General features: G+C 40.2%; 1 protein-coding gene and 1 non-coding gene across 2 annotated transcripts; both read left to right on the top strand.

Annotated features, from left to right (window-relative positions):
* The first annotated feature begins 2,225 nt into the window (after positions 1-2,225).
* Positions 2,226-2,332, top strand: LOC141634745 (small nucleolar RNA R71). The gene has a single exon (XR_012539469.1). It is a non-coding gene; the product is annotated as a small nucleolar RNA R71 (small nucleolar RNA).
* A 13,111-nt stretch (positions 2,333-15,443) lies between these two features.
* Positions 15,444-16,442, top strand: LOC141631881 (uncharacterized). The gene is made up of 3 exons (XM_074444496.1): positions 15,444-15,689; positions 15,793-15,932; positions 16,046-16,442. The coding sequence occupies exons 1-3, from the start codon at positions 15,444-15,446 to the stop codon at positions 16,440-16,442; spliced, it is 783 nt and encodes a 260-aa protein (XP_074300597.1).
* The last annotated feature ends 1,513 nt before the right edge of the window (positions 16,443-17,955 follow it).

Genomic DNA, 17,955 nt, shown 5'->3' with positions numbered 1-17,955 from the left:
CAAAAAATGCAATGTAATAATTGAAATGCAAGTTAGGGAGTTAGAATATGTACAAATGGTGGTTTAGGGAGGACTCCACCAAAATCTCATCCAATGTGAGATGTCAAGGGGGCATGTTCAAGATGTTGTTGATGTTACTCAACACCTTGAAGAAGTAGTCGAAAGCTGGCTCATTATTATGATAAAGGTCCTCAATAGATTTTTGCACTTGTTGTTCTCCATGATGGTCTTGGTTCATAGCATTACCAATGTAGGGATTGAATATCCCTTCAAACTCATCATCCCAAAGACCGCAAACTTCGTCTATTTGATCATTAAACATTTCTTGAGTTGATGGAGACAACTCTCCTTCTTCCTTGTCTTGGCCAATGAGGCCATCTTCTTCACTTGTCATGGGTGAGCTTTTCAAGCCCTCATTGTTGTTATTTCCTTGCTCTTTTGATGGAGCATCATCCACTTTCTTTTTCCATTGAAATTCCAACTTCTTCCTATCATCCTTCCGGCTACAGTGATCAACCATAAAACATAGCTCGTGTAATCAGGGAGCTCTCATGGTCTTGTCAAGATTGAAAGTGATGGTTTCATCTCCCACTTCAAGGGTAAGCTCTCCATACTTCACATCGATCACCGCTCCCGCGGTGTGCAAGAAAGGTCTTCCTAAGATAATATGAATGTTGGAGTCTTCTTTCATGTCAACAATAACGAAATCCACTGGGATGAAGAATTTTCTAATTCTCACGGGAACATCTTCCCATATCCCTAAAGGTGTCTTTGGTTATCTATCCGCCATTTGAAGCATGATGTTGGTACATTTGAGTTCTCCCATTCCTAGCCTCTTGCTAACCGAATATGGCATGACACTAACACTTGCCCCAAGGTCACATAAAGATTTGTTGATTGTAGTGTCACCATTAGTGCATGGAATGGAGAAACTTCCCGGATCCTTGAGTTTTGGACGTGAGCTCCCTTGAAGGATGGCGCTACTTACCTTAGTGAAGGCAATAGTTTCAAGCTTCCGGATTGATTTCTTCTTCGTAAGGATGTCCTTCATGTACTTCGCATAGGCCGGAACGTGATTGATCAATTCCGTGAAGGGAATCGAGACTTCCAAATTCTTTACAATTTCCATGAATGTTCCTAGTTGGTCATCAAACTGAGGCTTAGCTTGACGACTCGGGAATGGAAGTCTAATCACAATGGGCTCCTTCTCTTTGGCCTTTTCTTCTCTTTTCTTTGAAACTTCTTGATTGGTGGGTTCTTCTTCCCTAGAGTTTTGTACAACTCTTTCCTTGTCACTAGCTTCCACAACTTCATCCTCAACTTGCTTCTTTAGTCCTTCATATATCGTACCACTCCTCAAGTGAATGGCACTAATCGTTTTATGTCTTGGGGGATTACTTTGAGGTGGTAATTGCCCCTTTTGTCTTTGAGAGCTTGAAGATGCTAGTTGGGTCATTTGAGTTTCCAACATTTTTGTGTGGGGTAGGATGTTGTTGATGGTGATGTCTTTTTCTTGGCTATCTTTTTACATTTGAGTGAAAATTTCTTGTTGATTCTTTTACATTTGGAGGACAGCTTTTTGAACATCAAAACCTTGGTCCCTTTGTTGATTGTATGGAGTTTGATTTTGATAACCTTGGTTTTGGTTGAAAAAGGGTCTTTGATTTTGGTTTTTCATGGGAGGTGGGGTGTATGTTGGTTGAGGGTTTTGAACATTTTGGCTTTTGTATGAGAGATTTGGGTGGAATTTGGTGTTTTCATTGTAATAGTTGGAATAAGGGGTACCACTTTTGTATGCTTGAAAAGCATTCACTTGCTCATTTGTTCCCCTACATTCACTTTGGTCATGTCCCAAAGTTCCACAATTCTCACATATCCCACTTGGGATTGATGAAGAGGCCACCATGGCATTAACATGATGCTTTGGTGATTTTGAGGCTTCTTCAAGCTTAGCCATAGGTTTTTCAAACTTCAAGTTAATGGTATTAATATGAGCACTAAGTTGAGCACCCAATTGAGTAATAGAGTCCACTTCATGCTTTCCTCCACTAGTAGCCTTGCGAGGTCTAGTATATTGTGAATTATGGACCGCCATTTCCTCAATCTTGTTCCAAGTTTGATTATCGTCAACTACGGTGAACATACCATTTGATCCCAAGTTGAGAATGTTTCTTGAGTCTTCATAAAGACCATTCCAAAATTGTTGTACCAAGAACCACTCGCTAAGTCCATGATGAGGACATGAGCGACAAATTCCTTTAAATCGCTCCCAAGCTTCATACAAAGATTCTTCGTCCCTTTGCTTAAAACCCGTAATTTGAGCTCTTAGCATGTTAGTCTTTTCCGGAGGGTAGAATTTTTTGTAGAAAGCTAGAGCCAACATTTTCCAAGAGTCAATTCCAACAGTAGCCTTATCAAGGCTCTTCAACCATTGTTTCGCGGTACCAATTAGAGAAAAAGGAAATAAGACCCATCGAATTTGGTCTTGAGTCACTCCGGTTGGTGAAATCGAATCACAATAGTCACAAAAAGTCTCCATGTGGGAATGAGGGTCTTCACTAGGGATCCCCCCAAATTGGCTTCTTTCGACTAATTGGATAAATGCGGATTTTGCAATGAAATTTCCGGTTAAGTGTTGCGGTGTGGGAGTACCATTGGGTAGGTTCTCCTCGGTTGGTACGGAATGTGATGAAAACTTAGGCATTGTGGGGTGGTTGTGTGATTGATTTTGTGTTGGGTTCTCCTCATCTTCTCTTGTAAAAGGGTTGATGAACTCAATAGTATTTGGTTGAATATCTACAACCTCACCAATACCTCTCAAAGTATTTCTAGCAAGTCTTCTATTGGTTGTCAAAGTCCTTTCAATTTCGTGATCAATGGGTAACAAGTTACCTTGTGATCTTCTAGACATGCAAAATATCAAACAACTCGAAAACAATTAGAACAAACCTTGAGGACTTTTACTTCCCCAAGGCAAAGAAAGACACAACTAATAACAATCAAAGAAAATCAAATCAAGTTAACACCGTCTCCGGCAACGGCGCCATTTTTGGTCGATCGCTTTCTTAGCTTAGATTTCGGTTACTTGTCGTTAGGAACACCTAGACCAAAACAATATTTATAACTTCACAAACAACTCTACTACTAGTAAAGAGGTAAGTAAAGGTCGGATCTCAAGGGACGGGTATTGATGTAGGATTTTCGAGTGCAAGTAATAGTGTCTAGGGTTGTCACAATTTGGGTTGAGATAAGAAGATCACTAAACTAAATAACAATAAAAGTAAACAAGCAAGATGACTAAAATGAGAAACAATTGATTAAAAGCACTAGGGTGTCATGGGTTCATAGGGGATTCATGGGAATTGATCATACAAACATATTCTCAAGTTATAATGAAGCAATTATTGTTGTGATAAGATCGAGTTGGTTTATATCTTACAATCCTAGGAAGGTTTGGGTCTCGAAGCCGAATCGATTATATTGTACAATACCTACAAGTCGACTTAATCCTCCCTACTCAACTATATGCATGGTCTAATGAGACTCGAGTTGGTTTATGTCTTACTAGTATCATTGAAAAGGTAAGTGATGGGTAAAAAATGCAAGGATTCATAGGCTCGCATTTCATCAAACATAACATGTGCATAAGTTAAGATCACAACAAGTAAGCAAATAAATTATGAAAATATATTAAATTAAGCATAAATCACCCTCCATGTTGGTTTCCCCTAATTCCCCATTAACCCTAGTTAAGGAAATTACTCACTCATTATCAATTTTAACATGTTAACAAGGTTGCCAATCATATTAACAAAGCAAAACATGATGAATAAATGAAGATGATTGACAATAAATAAAAAGGGATTAAGAGAATTATACCTAATGATGATTCCAAAATAATAATGCAAATAATAATAGAAGTACTTGATGATTGATGGAAGGTTGTCAATCTCCCAATAAACCCAAATAATCTTCAATTACCCAAAATAAAAGATGAACAATAGAGAAATTAAGGAAATGAGATTTCTATTAATACTTGATTAGAAGTTGATTACAAGATTAAACAGAGATTAGAATAATATAAACTACACTAAAGATTGATAAGAAGAACATGATAATCTAATTAGACTAATGGGGTATTTATAGTGGGGATTAGGTGCACAAATTAAGGTTAATAAGGGCTTAAATGACGATTAAGTCCTTGAGGAATCGCTCCTCTCAAGAAAAGATGTGGGTCTCCTTTTAGCTAGTCTTTCAAAAATATGCGCAACTCGAATGAAGAAAGAAGGGGGCGTGTTTATCTGGAAGACAATCCGAGCGTCCAAGGGTCGGGACGGGCGGATTGAGGAGCCTCTGGACGAGCGGCCTGGCAGCTTGGACGAGCGTCCTGGGGAGCTTCTGGACGGGCGTCCCGAGTGGTGAGACGAGCGGATCTTAGCTCAGCTTCCATTTCTTCTTTTCTTCTTTTCTTCTTTCAACAATCCTCCGGGTATTTTTCGGGGATTCAAGGATCTTTTTCATCATTGCCCATCTACTACATTATGTACAAAGACCTTCTAGTCTTGTCTTCTCTTTGATGCTTGGTCATTAGATTCGATCAATTTAGCTCTATTTTGCCATGAAAATGCAAGGTTTGCACTCCTCTCCTACCAAGGAAACAAAACCTTAAAGAATATGCAAAACAAAGGACTAAAGATAGTAAATGACCCAATTATGCACTAAAAAGCATAGGAACGAGGCTAATTCGGGGACTAAATATGCTCAAATATTGATCACATCACCAGTTTACCACATGAGGATTTCAAGCTACTTCCCGTGTTAGATCACTATGCTTCTTTGTCAATCTGTCACGTAATACGAGAATCGAGATTTGTCTGAAGGTCCTGGAAAGGCAATATATGTCTTTGTGGAGGAAGGAGTGCGATGACCTCTATAAAGCAAAGCTTAGAAGATTTGGAGGAGCATGAACGATATTCTTTGACGTGAGTTTGATAATCATCGATAACTGGAGGATCACCATTGGCTACTCACTGTCTACACTTTTCCGTAGGAAGGCAAGACACTTGGAGATTTAGAAGAGACGAGAACTTTTTTTTTCTTTGAGGCAAAATCCATCATTGATCAAGATTGTCCTTGTCCGTAAAGATCGACTGATTTGAAGTTTATTTAGCCTTGCACAGTTTAAGCTATTGTGGGACACAAGTGATTTTGATAGATTTGGATTTTTTGGAGTGGCTGCACTTGAATAAAGTATTTGCTCAAACTGCCTACGTACTCACAAGTTGACAATGGTGACAACTTGCATGATCAAGCCATCGTAGTTCATCAAAGTTTTTTTTTGTTTGGAGGTGTAGCTGCACCTAAGTAAAGGACTTCATCAAGTTGACTACGTACTCATAAATCAAAAGGTAGCACTTTACAAGATCAAGCCGACGTAGTTCAGAAAAGGATTTGTTTTGTTTTTTCTTTTTTTTTGTTGAATTTTTTTTTTTGGTATGATGTTTAAGCTCATGCTTAAGAGCTTATGCAGTTTAGCTTCATACTTAGGAGCTTATGCAGTTTAGCCACATGCTTAGGACCATTGGTATAAACTTCCGTTGATCGGTCCTACATGAACACCATCTTCATCAACAATCTTATAAGCACCATTGGTATAAACTTCTTGCACGACGTATGGCCTTTCCCACCTAGAAGTGAACATGCCTCAAGGTTTGTGAGAAGTAATGATCGTCCTTCTTACCACGAGCACCAAGTCTTCTGCCTGAAAAAATCGAGGGCGCACCTTTTTGTTGAATGCGCATGACAACCGTGCTTGATAACATTGCAGTTTCTGTTGTGCTTGCAACCTCTTCTCATCTAGGGCTTCCAACTCCGCCAAGCGCAGCTTGTCATTGTCAACACTTGTAAGCTCCACCTGAATTGAAACTCCCATTTATTGTATTTGAAGTTCTAAAGGCAACACGATTTCAACTCCATACACCAACGCATACGGAGTTGCTCGAGTGGGTGTCTTATATGTAGTACGATAGGCCCATAATGCCTTACTGATTCTTTGGTGTCAATCACGCTTTGACTTTGCCACTACTTTCGTAAACAAGTTACATAGTTTCTTGTTAAAAGCCTCAGCTAAGCCATTTGCATGAGCATTGTACATGGAAGACTTGTATTGTTAATATTTGAAATTTTCACCCAGACTTGTCATCAACTTGTTAAAGAACTGCTTGCCATTATCAGTTATGATGCGTTGTGGTACACCATACCGAAAGATGATCTGAGTGAAAATGAAATAAAAAACAGTTTCCTTCTTGACCGCGCGTACACTGACAACTTCTTCCCACTTTGAGAAATAATTTGTTGCAGCTATGATGTATTCATGCCCATTTGATGCTTTTGGAGTGATAGGTCGTACAACATCTAGTCCCCACATTTCAAAGGGTCATGACGAATTGGTAGGATGCAAAGACTCTGGGGTTGGTGTATGAAATTTGCGTTCAACTGATAAGCATCACACTTCTTCGCAAGTTCCATGCAATCTTTGTAATAGCCGCCCTGTTAGGGACCTGTTGACCGTCGTTGACTGACCTTAAACATATATCTAGACCTTTGGAAGCCTTACGAGTTCAATCTTGTGACATAGTAAATCTTGGAGTTTAGGAAGCTCGATCTAGCGAAGGATACTCGATCGAGTAGCTCAGTGGCTCGATCGAGTAGAGGCCACTCGATCGAGTAAGTCCCATACTCGATCGAGTAGCTGGAATTCAGCGGTAAAAGATAAATCATGGAATCGTGAAACTAAAATCATTTCATTTCATTTCTCCTAAACCTAACTGCCGTCACATCTCTCTCCTTCACCCATAGTCATCCTTTTGGAGTCTTTGTGAGTTGAGACACCATGGGGATGAGAAGCATGAGTCGGGTAGCGGTCTTGTCGCCGAAACGTTATGTATAGGTATGTCATCATCATCATCATCATCATCATCGTCTTCTTTAGTTCTGATTATGACTGTGGTAGTAGTAATAGGGTTGTCGTACTTTTTGTAATAGGTGGTTATGGTGGTTGCTTGTCGTCTTATGGTCGTATGCGGTATTGCTGCGGATTGCTAAAGGTAGGTTTTTGTACTCAGTACTGTTTGTTGTCTAGTATGTCGATTATATTGTTAACTTGTGTTTGGTATGGTTTTTGTAGTGTGGATTGGTTGTAGTTGGTGGTTGTGTGTTTGTCTCTGGTTCGCGAGGTGCGTCCTCGGCTGAGTGGAGTCACTTGCGGGTGTGGCTTCACGCCCTTGATTCGCCCTTTGTGGAACCCGCCACAAAAAGGATGTGCACATTAAGGAACATGGGTTTGCGCTCGGTATTGGTGAGTGGGGCTTAGGTGGGAACGGCTGCGGTCCCCCACTGGCGTTGAGGATTACTGGTTGCGGCCGTAATCTGGCAGGACTGGACCTTTGAGCAGTCAGAGGAGTGTTGGTGATTAGAGAAGATGGTGGTTGTATACTTGTTGTATCTAGCTTTGTGTGTTCCTTCAGTTACTGACCTTGTGTGGTGTTGTTTGTGTTTTCTACTTGTGTTGTGTCTGCCGTGATCCATTATGGTGAGCATTCGGTATTATCAGGTTGAGATATAGAGTTAGCTGGGTGATTTGGAGGGACCAGTCTACCACGAGTCATGGCAGAGATAGTATTATGTAGTTGATAGATGTCATCAGTTGTATCTTTTATTTTGTTGAGTAACATGTAATAAAATTAATTGTTCTTATATTGACGTTTGATATTTACTATTCCTCGATAAACCGAGATTGTAACGCCCTTATCTGCTGGGGAAGGACTTGTTAAGGCTCCTTAGTAGACGGGGGTGTTACAAAGTGGTATCAGAGCGACGTTTTTGGAACTTGTAACCAATGAGCATAATGAACTTAGTGAGTCTAATAAAATGAACCTGGTGTATGTATGTTGGGAGCCCCGGCAATTGCTCGATTTTCGGTGGGAAGGCGCCCGCGTACCAAAATTCTAGCCCCAATATGCTTAAGCCAGCCACTTCGAATGGGAATGTTGAGTCGGGAATTGCGTGTGTATAGTTGTGTAGGTACGATGAAGAATGGCGGATGTGTGGAAGTTTGCATAACAATATTTGATAACGTGACAGTTAGTAATAAAATGCAAGACTCAATATGTGCTTTAGGTAGAATTAATTGTCATGTGGTGCTGTGGAATTTAACAGGTAAATGATTTTGTATGCCTTGTGTAGGCACCAAAATTTTATTAAGATGCCGAAAATAAAAGAAATAAATTATTTTAAGTTAATATCAAATTTTAGCTTAATTTAATTATATTTGTCTCGTTTAATAGAACCCGGATCGATCCATATTGCAAATTGGGTTATTTGGGCTCTAAAGCAAAGCAAATGGTCAATTCGGCCCAAAAAGAGAACTCAACCTCACAAACAAAGCCCAAATTTCAAGTCCATTTACTAAGAGAGAAATCTCTATAAATAAGAGACTTCTCCACCATTTCAAAGGAGAAAAATTCACTTTATAAGAGAGAAAAATCACTTGAGACAAACCACCTGTGAAAGTTAGAGAAATAAAGGCATCAAAAGCTCTCAACTTCTCTCTACAAATCTCCTTGGCAAGTAGACAACAAGCACCATAAAATCGTGCCGTCTACACAAGGAAACTCAAACCAAATTCAAGTATCGAAGAGAGATTTAAGTCAACGCAACCCTCTCAAGAAGCTAAAGTCAAGCAAGCGAGCCTCGTAGATCGTAGACTCGTACCTTTAATATTGTTGTAGAATCAGTGGATAAAATAGAGGTTGTATACATAACTTTCTGATATTATATAAACTCATTTGTCTATCGGTTTTGTGTTACAGTTTTTATTGCAATAAAAAATTTGTTTTTACAAATTTTTGGTGGACCCGACGTGAACACCTCTACCTCACATCTCTACAACGAACTAAGTTAACTTCAAGAACAAGGATGTCTTCCAACACATCAAGCACACCTTCAAGAACTTATGCATCAATCCTCAAAGGATCTCCTAGTGTTGCACCTTCATTAAGCATGCCCTCAGTTTGTGTTTCCACAAGAAGAATGGCAAATAAGGCTGCTATCAATGCTGCTGCTAAAATCTTACGCACCGCTCATGTTCCTAAAAGGCCTCATAAGTACTCAATTGCATCCATTACTGCTGCTGCCGCAACTGCTATAATCAATAAGGCTTCATCTCCACAAAAGGAGAGCAAAGAGTTCAAAGCTAGTGGTGACCCATCCCCTCGCAAGGTGAAGAAAGCAATGCCAAAGAAGAAGGAGGAAGCTTCAACCCCTATTTTTTGAATCAGTCATGGTTGTTGGTGGCACTAGCCTCAAAGAACAAATAGAGAATGTGAACAAGCTCCTTGAGAATATGATGCAAAAAAATGAAGAGAAGAATAGGAGGATTGAAGAACTTCAAAGGGAAATGGAAGAGCTTCATAACAAGGACAATTCAAGCCATCATGACACTGTACAGGAGGAAGAAGAAGAAGATGATAAGAAGGATGGTGAGAAGCCCTCTAAAAACGATCTTAGTGCCTACACCGAAGAGAAACTGCAAGACTTGATAGCCAGCACGATCAAAAGCCAGTTAGGTGAAGGTTCCTCTAGCAGTCTTCGATATGTGAAGCCCTACACAAAGAGGATCGATGTCTTACGCGTGCAATAATGCCGGGACAGATGGAGACTTATTAGTGAAGCAGCTTGTTCGTTCCCTCAAAAGCATAACTTTCGATTTGTATACGGATTTAGGTTCTGAGTCAATCGACAGCTGGGATTAAATGGAGAACGAGTTCATGAATAGGTTCTATAGTACAAGGCGCATAGTGAGCATGAGTGAGCTAACAAAAACAACTAAATGGGAAGATGAAGCTATTATGGAATACATCAAACGTTGGCGCGCACTAAGTCTGGAATGCAAAGATCGTTTAAGCGAAACCTCAGCAGTTGAAATGTGCATCAATGGAATGAAGTGGGACCTCCTATACATCTTGAATGGGAACAAGCCTAAAAGCTTTCAAGAGTTGGCAACTCGTGCTCATGATATGGAGATAACAATCAATGCTCGAAAGAAGACAATCTCATCTTCCTTTAAGCCCGCTGGTGAGAAGAAAGAGTTCAAGAAAATCGACAAGGGGTCTAAAGCCTCGTCCAAGGAAGCTATGCCAGTTACCACCAGTGACGCGCCTGTCAAAATCTCTGCGAAGCCTATGTATGACAAAAATAATAAAGCATACAACAAAGATTTTAAGCGAGATAAATCAATGCTAAAGGACTTGTAGAATAAGAAGTATCCATTCCTTGACTCGGATCTTTTAGGCATGCTCGGTGATTGGTTAGATAAGAAAGTCATTCAATTGCCAGAATCAAAGCGTCCAGATCAATCAAATAGGACGACCGATCCCAATTACTGCCGTTATCACCGTTTAGTTAGCCATCCCCTTGAGAAGTGCATAACCCTCAAAGAAAAGATTATGCAATTAGCAAAAGATGGGAAAATCATCTTGGATATGGATGACACAGTGACAACAAATCACACCAGCGTGATGATTGAGGACTTGAAGGGCCAACCATGGAAGTTTCGAATGTGATGGCCCTCCTAAGCAAGAAGAAATATATGTGCTTCAATTTAGAAGTATTAAACCTGTACCTTTTCGAGTGCAAAGGTCGACATCACTGCCACAAAAGACAATTGAAGGTGTGATTGCAACCATGGAGGCCATTAACGATGATGATAATGAAGGTTGGACATTGGTAACGCGTAAGAAGCAAATGAAGCAAATAAAGCCACAAAATCAACAACCTACACCACGAAGAAGAAAACAAACTAAGATGAGGGGCTCACATCGTTCCAAAGGTAAACAGAAATCGAAGAAGGTGATCAAATCACATGTCCTTCCAATTGATTTGCTAGAACAACAACTACCAACTCCTGTCATTCTGGAGGAGTTTTTCCCAAAAGGTTATCTCAACGAAGTTACTGTCAATACTGTCGTGGTGACTGATGAAAATGAAGGAGATAAACAAACAAATGGTGCTTCAGACCCCACGTTGTTCGAACACTCAAGTCAATCAAAAAACACCAAAGTTTTAGCCGTTCTTGATGCTCTTCCAAAGCGTATGGGATGGAAGCAAATTTTTCACCTACCTGAGGAGATGCGTCAACAAGTTGTCCAGACTCTTCAAAATCCAGAGTTATATGAAAAAAAGGTAAAAGACACCGGGGAGCCTACAGAGCGAGAAAATAAATGTGTATCTTTCAACACCGCCTTATCATTCTCTGATGAAGATTTGTTGCTTGAATCAAAGCTCCACAATAGGTCTTTGTATGTGTTAGGCTATATAAGAGGCAAGAGGGTGAACCGTATCTTAATCAATGGAGGGTCTGGTGTAAATCTCATGCCGAAGGCAACCATGATTGAGTTAGGCATTACAATGTATGAATTATCCAGTAGTCGAACAATAATTCATGGCTTTAACTTCAATGGCGAGCGTGCTGTTGGCATAATTCGTGTGAATCTTAGCCTGGAGGATTTATCTTCTGACACCTTATTTCATGTTATTGATGCAAAGACCTCATTCAAGTTATTATTAAGTCGGCCCTGGAAGCATGAGAATGGTGTACTTACTTCAACTCTCCATCAATGTCCAAAATATTAACGTGGAGGTGAAAGAAAGATCAATGGTGATGTCAAGCCTTTTTCCAAGGTCGAACCATTCTTCGCGGATGCAAAGTTCTTCAAGGAAAATGGCACTTCAAGTGAATTCTTACCATCCACTATATCATCAAATGGGAAGAGAGGAAATGAAAAAGAAGTTGTGAACTCTCCAAATACTTCTGGTAATGATGTTAAAACGGAAGTGGGTCAAAGTAGCCAATCGAAGAGCAACAAAAAAGTCAAAACATATTGAGGAAGCTAAGGAAGAAGATCCACAAAAGAATGCAACTCCGGTGCTTCGGTACATTCCAAAGTCACGATGCAAGGAAGGTGAAAGTCCTTTTGCAGAATATCATAGCTCAAAGACAATGACCAAAGAGAAACCTAACTCCAACAATGTAGTCAAGCAATAGTGGATGGTGAAGCTTGTCACCCCTCTACCTAGCACGGTTGAAAAACAAGTTGTGAGATACGCTCCTACTTGGTTCGTTCCATCATCAAGAAAATCGTCCCAGGGTCATGAAAAGGGCGTCTTTAACTCCAATGCATATAAGTTGTTGGCTAAAGCTGAATATGACTTTGAAAATCCCACTCCATTGGCAAAGTTATCAATGTTGAGCCTTATGGCCTGAACAAAACCCAAAAGAAACTTTTTAAGGAAGAGGGGAGCTTCAGTGCTTCCAAGGTTGCTTTAGGCTATGAATCTCCTTTACCTATAAGGATTAGTGCTCAACAAAAAGTAGATCCATTATCCTCTAAGTGCATCACACCTGAAGAAATGGCAGAAGATGAATGTACAAATTACACGACATCGCCAACACTCTCTGTCTTCGATCGGATTCGACCACCTGCAACAGGAGTGGCTCCTTCTGTGTTCGATAGATTAGGGGGGGCATAGTATATCACAACAAGAAATACCTTTAAGGAATCGCTTTTCTATCTTCAAGAGATTGGGTGTTCAAAATAACGCTACTTGTGCTTGTTAGTCAAGTGCCTCATCACATTTGTAGAAGAAGGGATCAGTGCTTAAACGTTTGGGAACTCCATCTCGTTCTGTGTTTGATCGCTTAATAGACCCCAAAGGGATTAACGATCATAAGCAATCACATAAAGCCTCAGCAAGTCAAAGCAAAGAAGAGGTTAAAGTTAGTGATGATCTCAGAAGTGTTGTCCCTTCCAGAATGAAGCGCGTAGAAGTAGTGGACATAGTGCAAGAGCAACCCTTAAAATAAAAAGGTATGTTGTGGTCCTTACTAATCAAAAGAAGTCATCATCTTTCCAAGCAAAGTAGAAGTCGCGACTTGGTAAAGCCTCGATGATACCGAGTGTGAGCAACAAAGAAGAGTTCGAAGATGAAATAATGACGTCTTATCACATCACCGTAGAGGAAGTCCCTGATGCTAGTGAAAAAATTGAAGCTGATGAAGCCCCAACATTGCTAGAGGATGGGGGCAATCATCCGTCTATGACTTAAAGGAACTCAATTTAGGTACTTCGGAGGACCCTCGGCCAATATATGTTTGTGCTCTTCTTACAGAGAAGGAGGAGAATGAATACTTCAAGCTTTTAACTGAGTAGAAAGATGTCTTTGCTTGGAGTTACAAGGAAATGCCAGGATTAAGTCCTAAAGTCGCAATGCATCGTTTGGTAGTTAAGAAAGGTGTAAGTCCTAAGAAGCAGCCTCAACAACGTTTCAGGTCAGACTTCATTCCTGAGATTGAGAAAGAAGTCAACAAACTCATTGAAGATGGTTTCATTCGAGATGTAACATACCCAACATGGATTGCTAACATCGTGCCAGTAAGAAACAAAAATGGCCAGTTACGCGTGTGTGTGGATTTTCAGATCTCAATGATGCTTGCCCAAAAGATGATTTTCCTTTGCCAGTCACAAAGCTCATGATTGATGCAACGACCGGACATGAAGCTCTTTCCTTAATGGATTGCACGGCCGGATATAATCAAATTCTTATGGTAACTGAGGATCAAGAGGCTATTGCGTTTCGTACTCCGAAGTGGATCTTTTGCTACAAAGTTATGCCATTTGGTCTCAAGAATGCAAGAGGAACATACCAACGTGCTATGCAAAGAATATTTGATGACATGTTGCACAAAACAGTTGAGTGCTATGTTGATGATGTTGTGGTTAAGTCTAAGAAAATAGGAGACCATATCAACGACCTTCGTAGCGTCTTTGATAGACTGCAAAAATGTCAACTCAAGATGAATCTGCTCAAATGTGCCTTTGGAGTTACTTCGGGGAAATTCTTAGGATTCGTGGTATGACACAGAGAAATTGAAGTTGATCAATCAAAGATCAAGGCCATCCAAGAAATGCCAGAGCCTAAAAATTTGAAGGAGCTTCGTGGTTTATAAGGTTGCTTAGCTTACATACGCAGGTTCATCTCTAACCTCGCGGGACACTGTCAGCCATTCAGTCATCTTATGAAGAAGGATGTTATATTTCAATTGGATGATAAATGTCATAATGCCTTTGAAAGTATCAAAAAGTACTTGTCATCTGCACCTACGTTGGGGGCACCAGTTCCAGGAAGACCTCTTATTCTCTACATCGCTGCACAAGAACGTTCATTTGGAGCATTATGTGCTCAAGAGAACGAAGATAAGAAGGAGAGAGCTATCTATTACCTAAGTCGAACTTTGTTGGGAGCTGAATTGAATTACTCTCCAATCGAGAAAATATGCTTGGCTTTGGTTTTCGCAATTCAAAAACTAAGGCACTACATGCAGTCACAGATTGTCCATGTAATTTCAAAGGATGATCCTATAAAGTATATACTCTCAAGGCCAGTCTTGTCCGGTCGTCTAGCAAATTGGGCAGTTCTACTCAAACAGTCTGACTTGGTCCATGTGCCTCAAAAGGCAATCAAAGGGCAAGCTTTAGCTGACTTCCTTGCTGATCACCCAGTCCCCGCGAAATGGGAACTTCAGGATGATATTCCTGGTGAAGAGATATTCTATGTGGATGTACTTCCGCCATGGCAAATGTATTTTGATGGTGCAGCAAGACGTGATGGAGCCGGAGCTGGTGTTGTATTCTTGTCTCCTGAAGGTCATGTGTTGCCTTACTCCTTTGTGCTCACTGAACTGTGCTCCAACAATATGGCAGAGTATCAAGCTCTAATCTTAGGACTTCAAATGGCAATTGAAATAGGGATCAAAGATTTAGACATCTATGGAGATTCCTTGTTGGTAGTGAGCCAAGTCCTTAATGAATTTGAAGTGAATATAGATGATCTCATTCCCTACCATCAAGATGCGATCCAGTTACTTAGAAAGTTGGATTGTGTACATATCGGACATGTACCGAGAAGTGCCAATAAGTTGGCTGACGCGCTTGCTAATCTTGCACCACTTTGTCACTGGGGGCAGAGGAAGTCACGACAATTCCAGTTTGCAACCGTTGGGTAGTACCGCCCGCTAGAAGGAGGAGAAATTGTCGAGTCATATAACATGATTAGCGTCTACCAAGTCGATAATGATGATTGGCAACAACCTATCATCGATTTCTTGGAACATCAAAAGCTTCCTGATGACCCTAGACATAAAGTAGAGATTCGTCGTCGTGCTCCAAGGTTAATATATTATAAGGGAACACTTTACAGACGATCCTTCCTCGGGCAATGGCTAAGATGTCTTGGCGAAACTGAAGCTTTTGAGGCCATGTACGAAGCTCACTCGGGTGTTTGTGGCACTCATCAATCCGGTCCAAAGCTTCATGATCTGTAAAAGAATGGGGTACTATTGGCCAACCATGGTGCAATATTGCATGGATTTTGCGAAGAAGTGTGATGCTTGTCAGTTCAATGCAAATTTCATACATCAACCTCCAGAACCCTTGCATCCTACCATTTCGTCATGGCCCTTTGAAATATGGGGACTAGATATTGTAGGACCCATCACTCCAAAAGCATCAAATGGACATGAATTCATCCTCGCTGCAACAGATTATTTCTCAAAGTGGGTAGAAGTTATCAGCGTACGCGAAGTCAAAAAGGAAATTGTTGTTGATTTCATTTGCAATCAAATATAGTTTTCGGTATGTTGTACCACAACGCATCATAACTGATAATGGCAAGCAGATCTTTAACAAGTTGATGACAAGTCTTGGTGAAAAGTTCAAGTTTAAACAATACAAGTCTTCCATATACAATGCTCCTGCAAATGGCTTAGCTGAAGCTTTTAATAAGACACTATGCAATTTGTTGAGGAAAGTGGTGGCGTAGTCAAAGCGTGATTGGCATGAAAGAATCGGTGAGGCATTGTGGGCCTATCGTACTACATACAAGACACCCACTCAAGCGACCCCGTATGCGTTGGTGTATGGAATTGAAGCCGTGTTGCCATTAGAACTTCAAATTCAATCTTTAAGAGTTGCCATTCAGAAGAGCTTACAAGTGATGACAATGACAAGCTGCGCTTGGAAGAGTTGGAAGCTCTATATGAGAAAAGGTTGCAAGCACAACAAAATCTGCAGTGTTATCAAGCACGATTATCACGCGCATTCAACAAAAAGGTGCGCCCTCAATCTTTTCAGGTAGGAGACTTGGTGCTCGCAGTAAGAAGGTCGATCATTACTTCTCACAAATTAAAAGGCAAGTTCACTTCTATGTGGGATGGGCCATATGACGTGCAAGAAGTATACACCAATGGTGCATATAAGATTATTGATGAAGACGGTGTTGATGTAGGACCGATCAATGGAAAATTCTTGAAGGGCTACTACTCCTAAGTATGAGGCTAAACTGCATAAGTTCCTAAGCATGAGACTTAACTGCACACCAAAATAAAACTCAAAACCAAAAAAAAAAAGAAATGAAAGGCTCGATGTTTTGACACAGCTCACACTCATCCTTCTTGACTGTGAAAATAAAAGGCTTTCGAAAGGAAGATGTAATCCCCTTCAAATTGATTTAGTAAGCTTCAAGGCAATTATTCCATGGCCAACTCTTCAGCTTACCACAAACGGCACAATGAACACCTTGCTTGTCACTTGTTTGCGTCAATGTCGTGCGAGCTCTATAACGCCAAGCTCCATTGTCAGCCGTTTGATTATCCATGGTCCAAAAAACTCGTTGCCACATCATTCCTCTCCAGAGTTGCCAGCGTGTCCTCGTTAACTCCTTATCCCCGATGTCATTGTTATTGAATTTTGACTCTCTGGATTTAGGAGCATTGAATCAACATGTTCATCATTCACGATTTCGAGCCATTGTTCAGAACTTCAGGTTGATACCTATCCAACAACAATAACTCCAAAAAAATCAAAATTAGTCTCATTGCAAGAAGTGAGAAATTGCAGGAGTGAGTAGAGTATAGTGACGAAATAATGCTAAAAAAATCAAGTCATTTATTTGGTCATTACTTTGGATATGTATATATATCTTGGTTTTTAGAGCAAATATACTCAACTATTGACATGAGTTTTGTCAAGTTTAAGTAAAGTCATAGGTGTGAAACAATATCATAACCATGGTTTTATTCCCTGGATCGTCGTCATGGGTGAATCAAATTCCCGTCTACCTGAAGTGCATTAAGTGATTGAAACAAATACTGAAATGGTTAAATGACGGCTCATCAAATTAAACGATGAGTTGGAGAAAAATTTGATGGAAATTACGCATGAAAGCAGTAAAAAAGGGAAATTGCTTAGAACCGGATGCAAGGACGTACCTTTGTCGGAGCCGGAAGCAAGCAACGTTGCGTGCATCATGCATGTGTAAAAGAGTTGCACCCTCGTTTTCTTTTAGAAAAATGGTGTGTGAGTCCAAAAATGACATAAGCATGGCATATAAATACTGGTTTCTAGTCCTCAATATAGAATCAAAATCATTGAATGGCATGAATTTGCTAGTTAATGAGTGCTTAATTTGTCTGTTGCAATTTTAAACGGTAGTCAACTGGTCAATGAGCCCATTATTCTACTTGATAAACATCAGTGGTGGAGAATTGCAGCATGAATTATCAGTTACTTGCCAATTGTTAAGCTCAAGGAGATAATCAAGGGCATTTATTTGAAAATAGCCGCTGTTTTCTAAATTGATGGATAATGAAGGATGGACAATGAAGGTTGTTCTATTGTGGTGTAGCACCACAAAAGTATAATCTATGAAGGTTATAAACTTACCGAGCTAATGTTCAAGTTAAATAAAGGGAGGCAACAAATTATCCGTTAAAGTCAAATATTCACAGGGTGATCTTTCTAATGTACTTGAGTACCGTTGCGATAAACTAAGTATTCAAGG

Source organism: Silene latifolia, chromosome Y, assembly GCF_048544455.1.
Source record: "Silene latifolia isolate original U9 population chromosome Y, ASM4854445v1, whole genome shotgun sequence".
NCBI classification, from domain to species: Eukaryota; Viridiplantae; Streptophyta; class Magnoliopsida; order Caryophyllales; family Caryophyllaceae; genus Silene; species Silene latifolia.
Note: the sequence above shows the minus strand (reverse complement) of the source record. Positions and strands in the feature narration are given on the sequence as shown.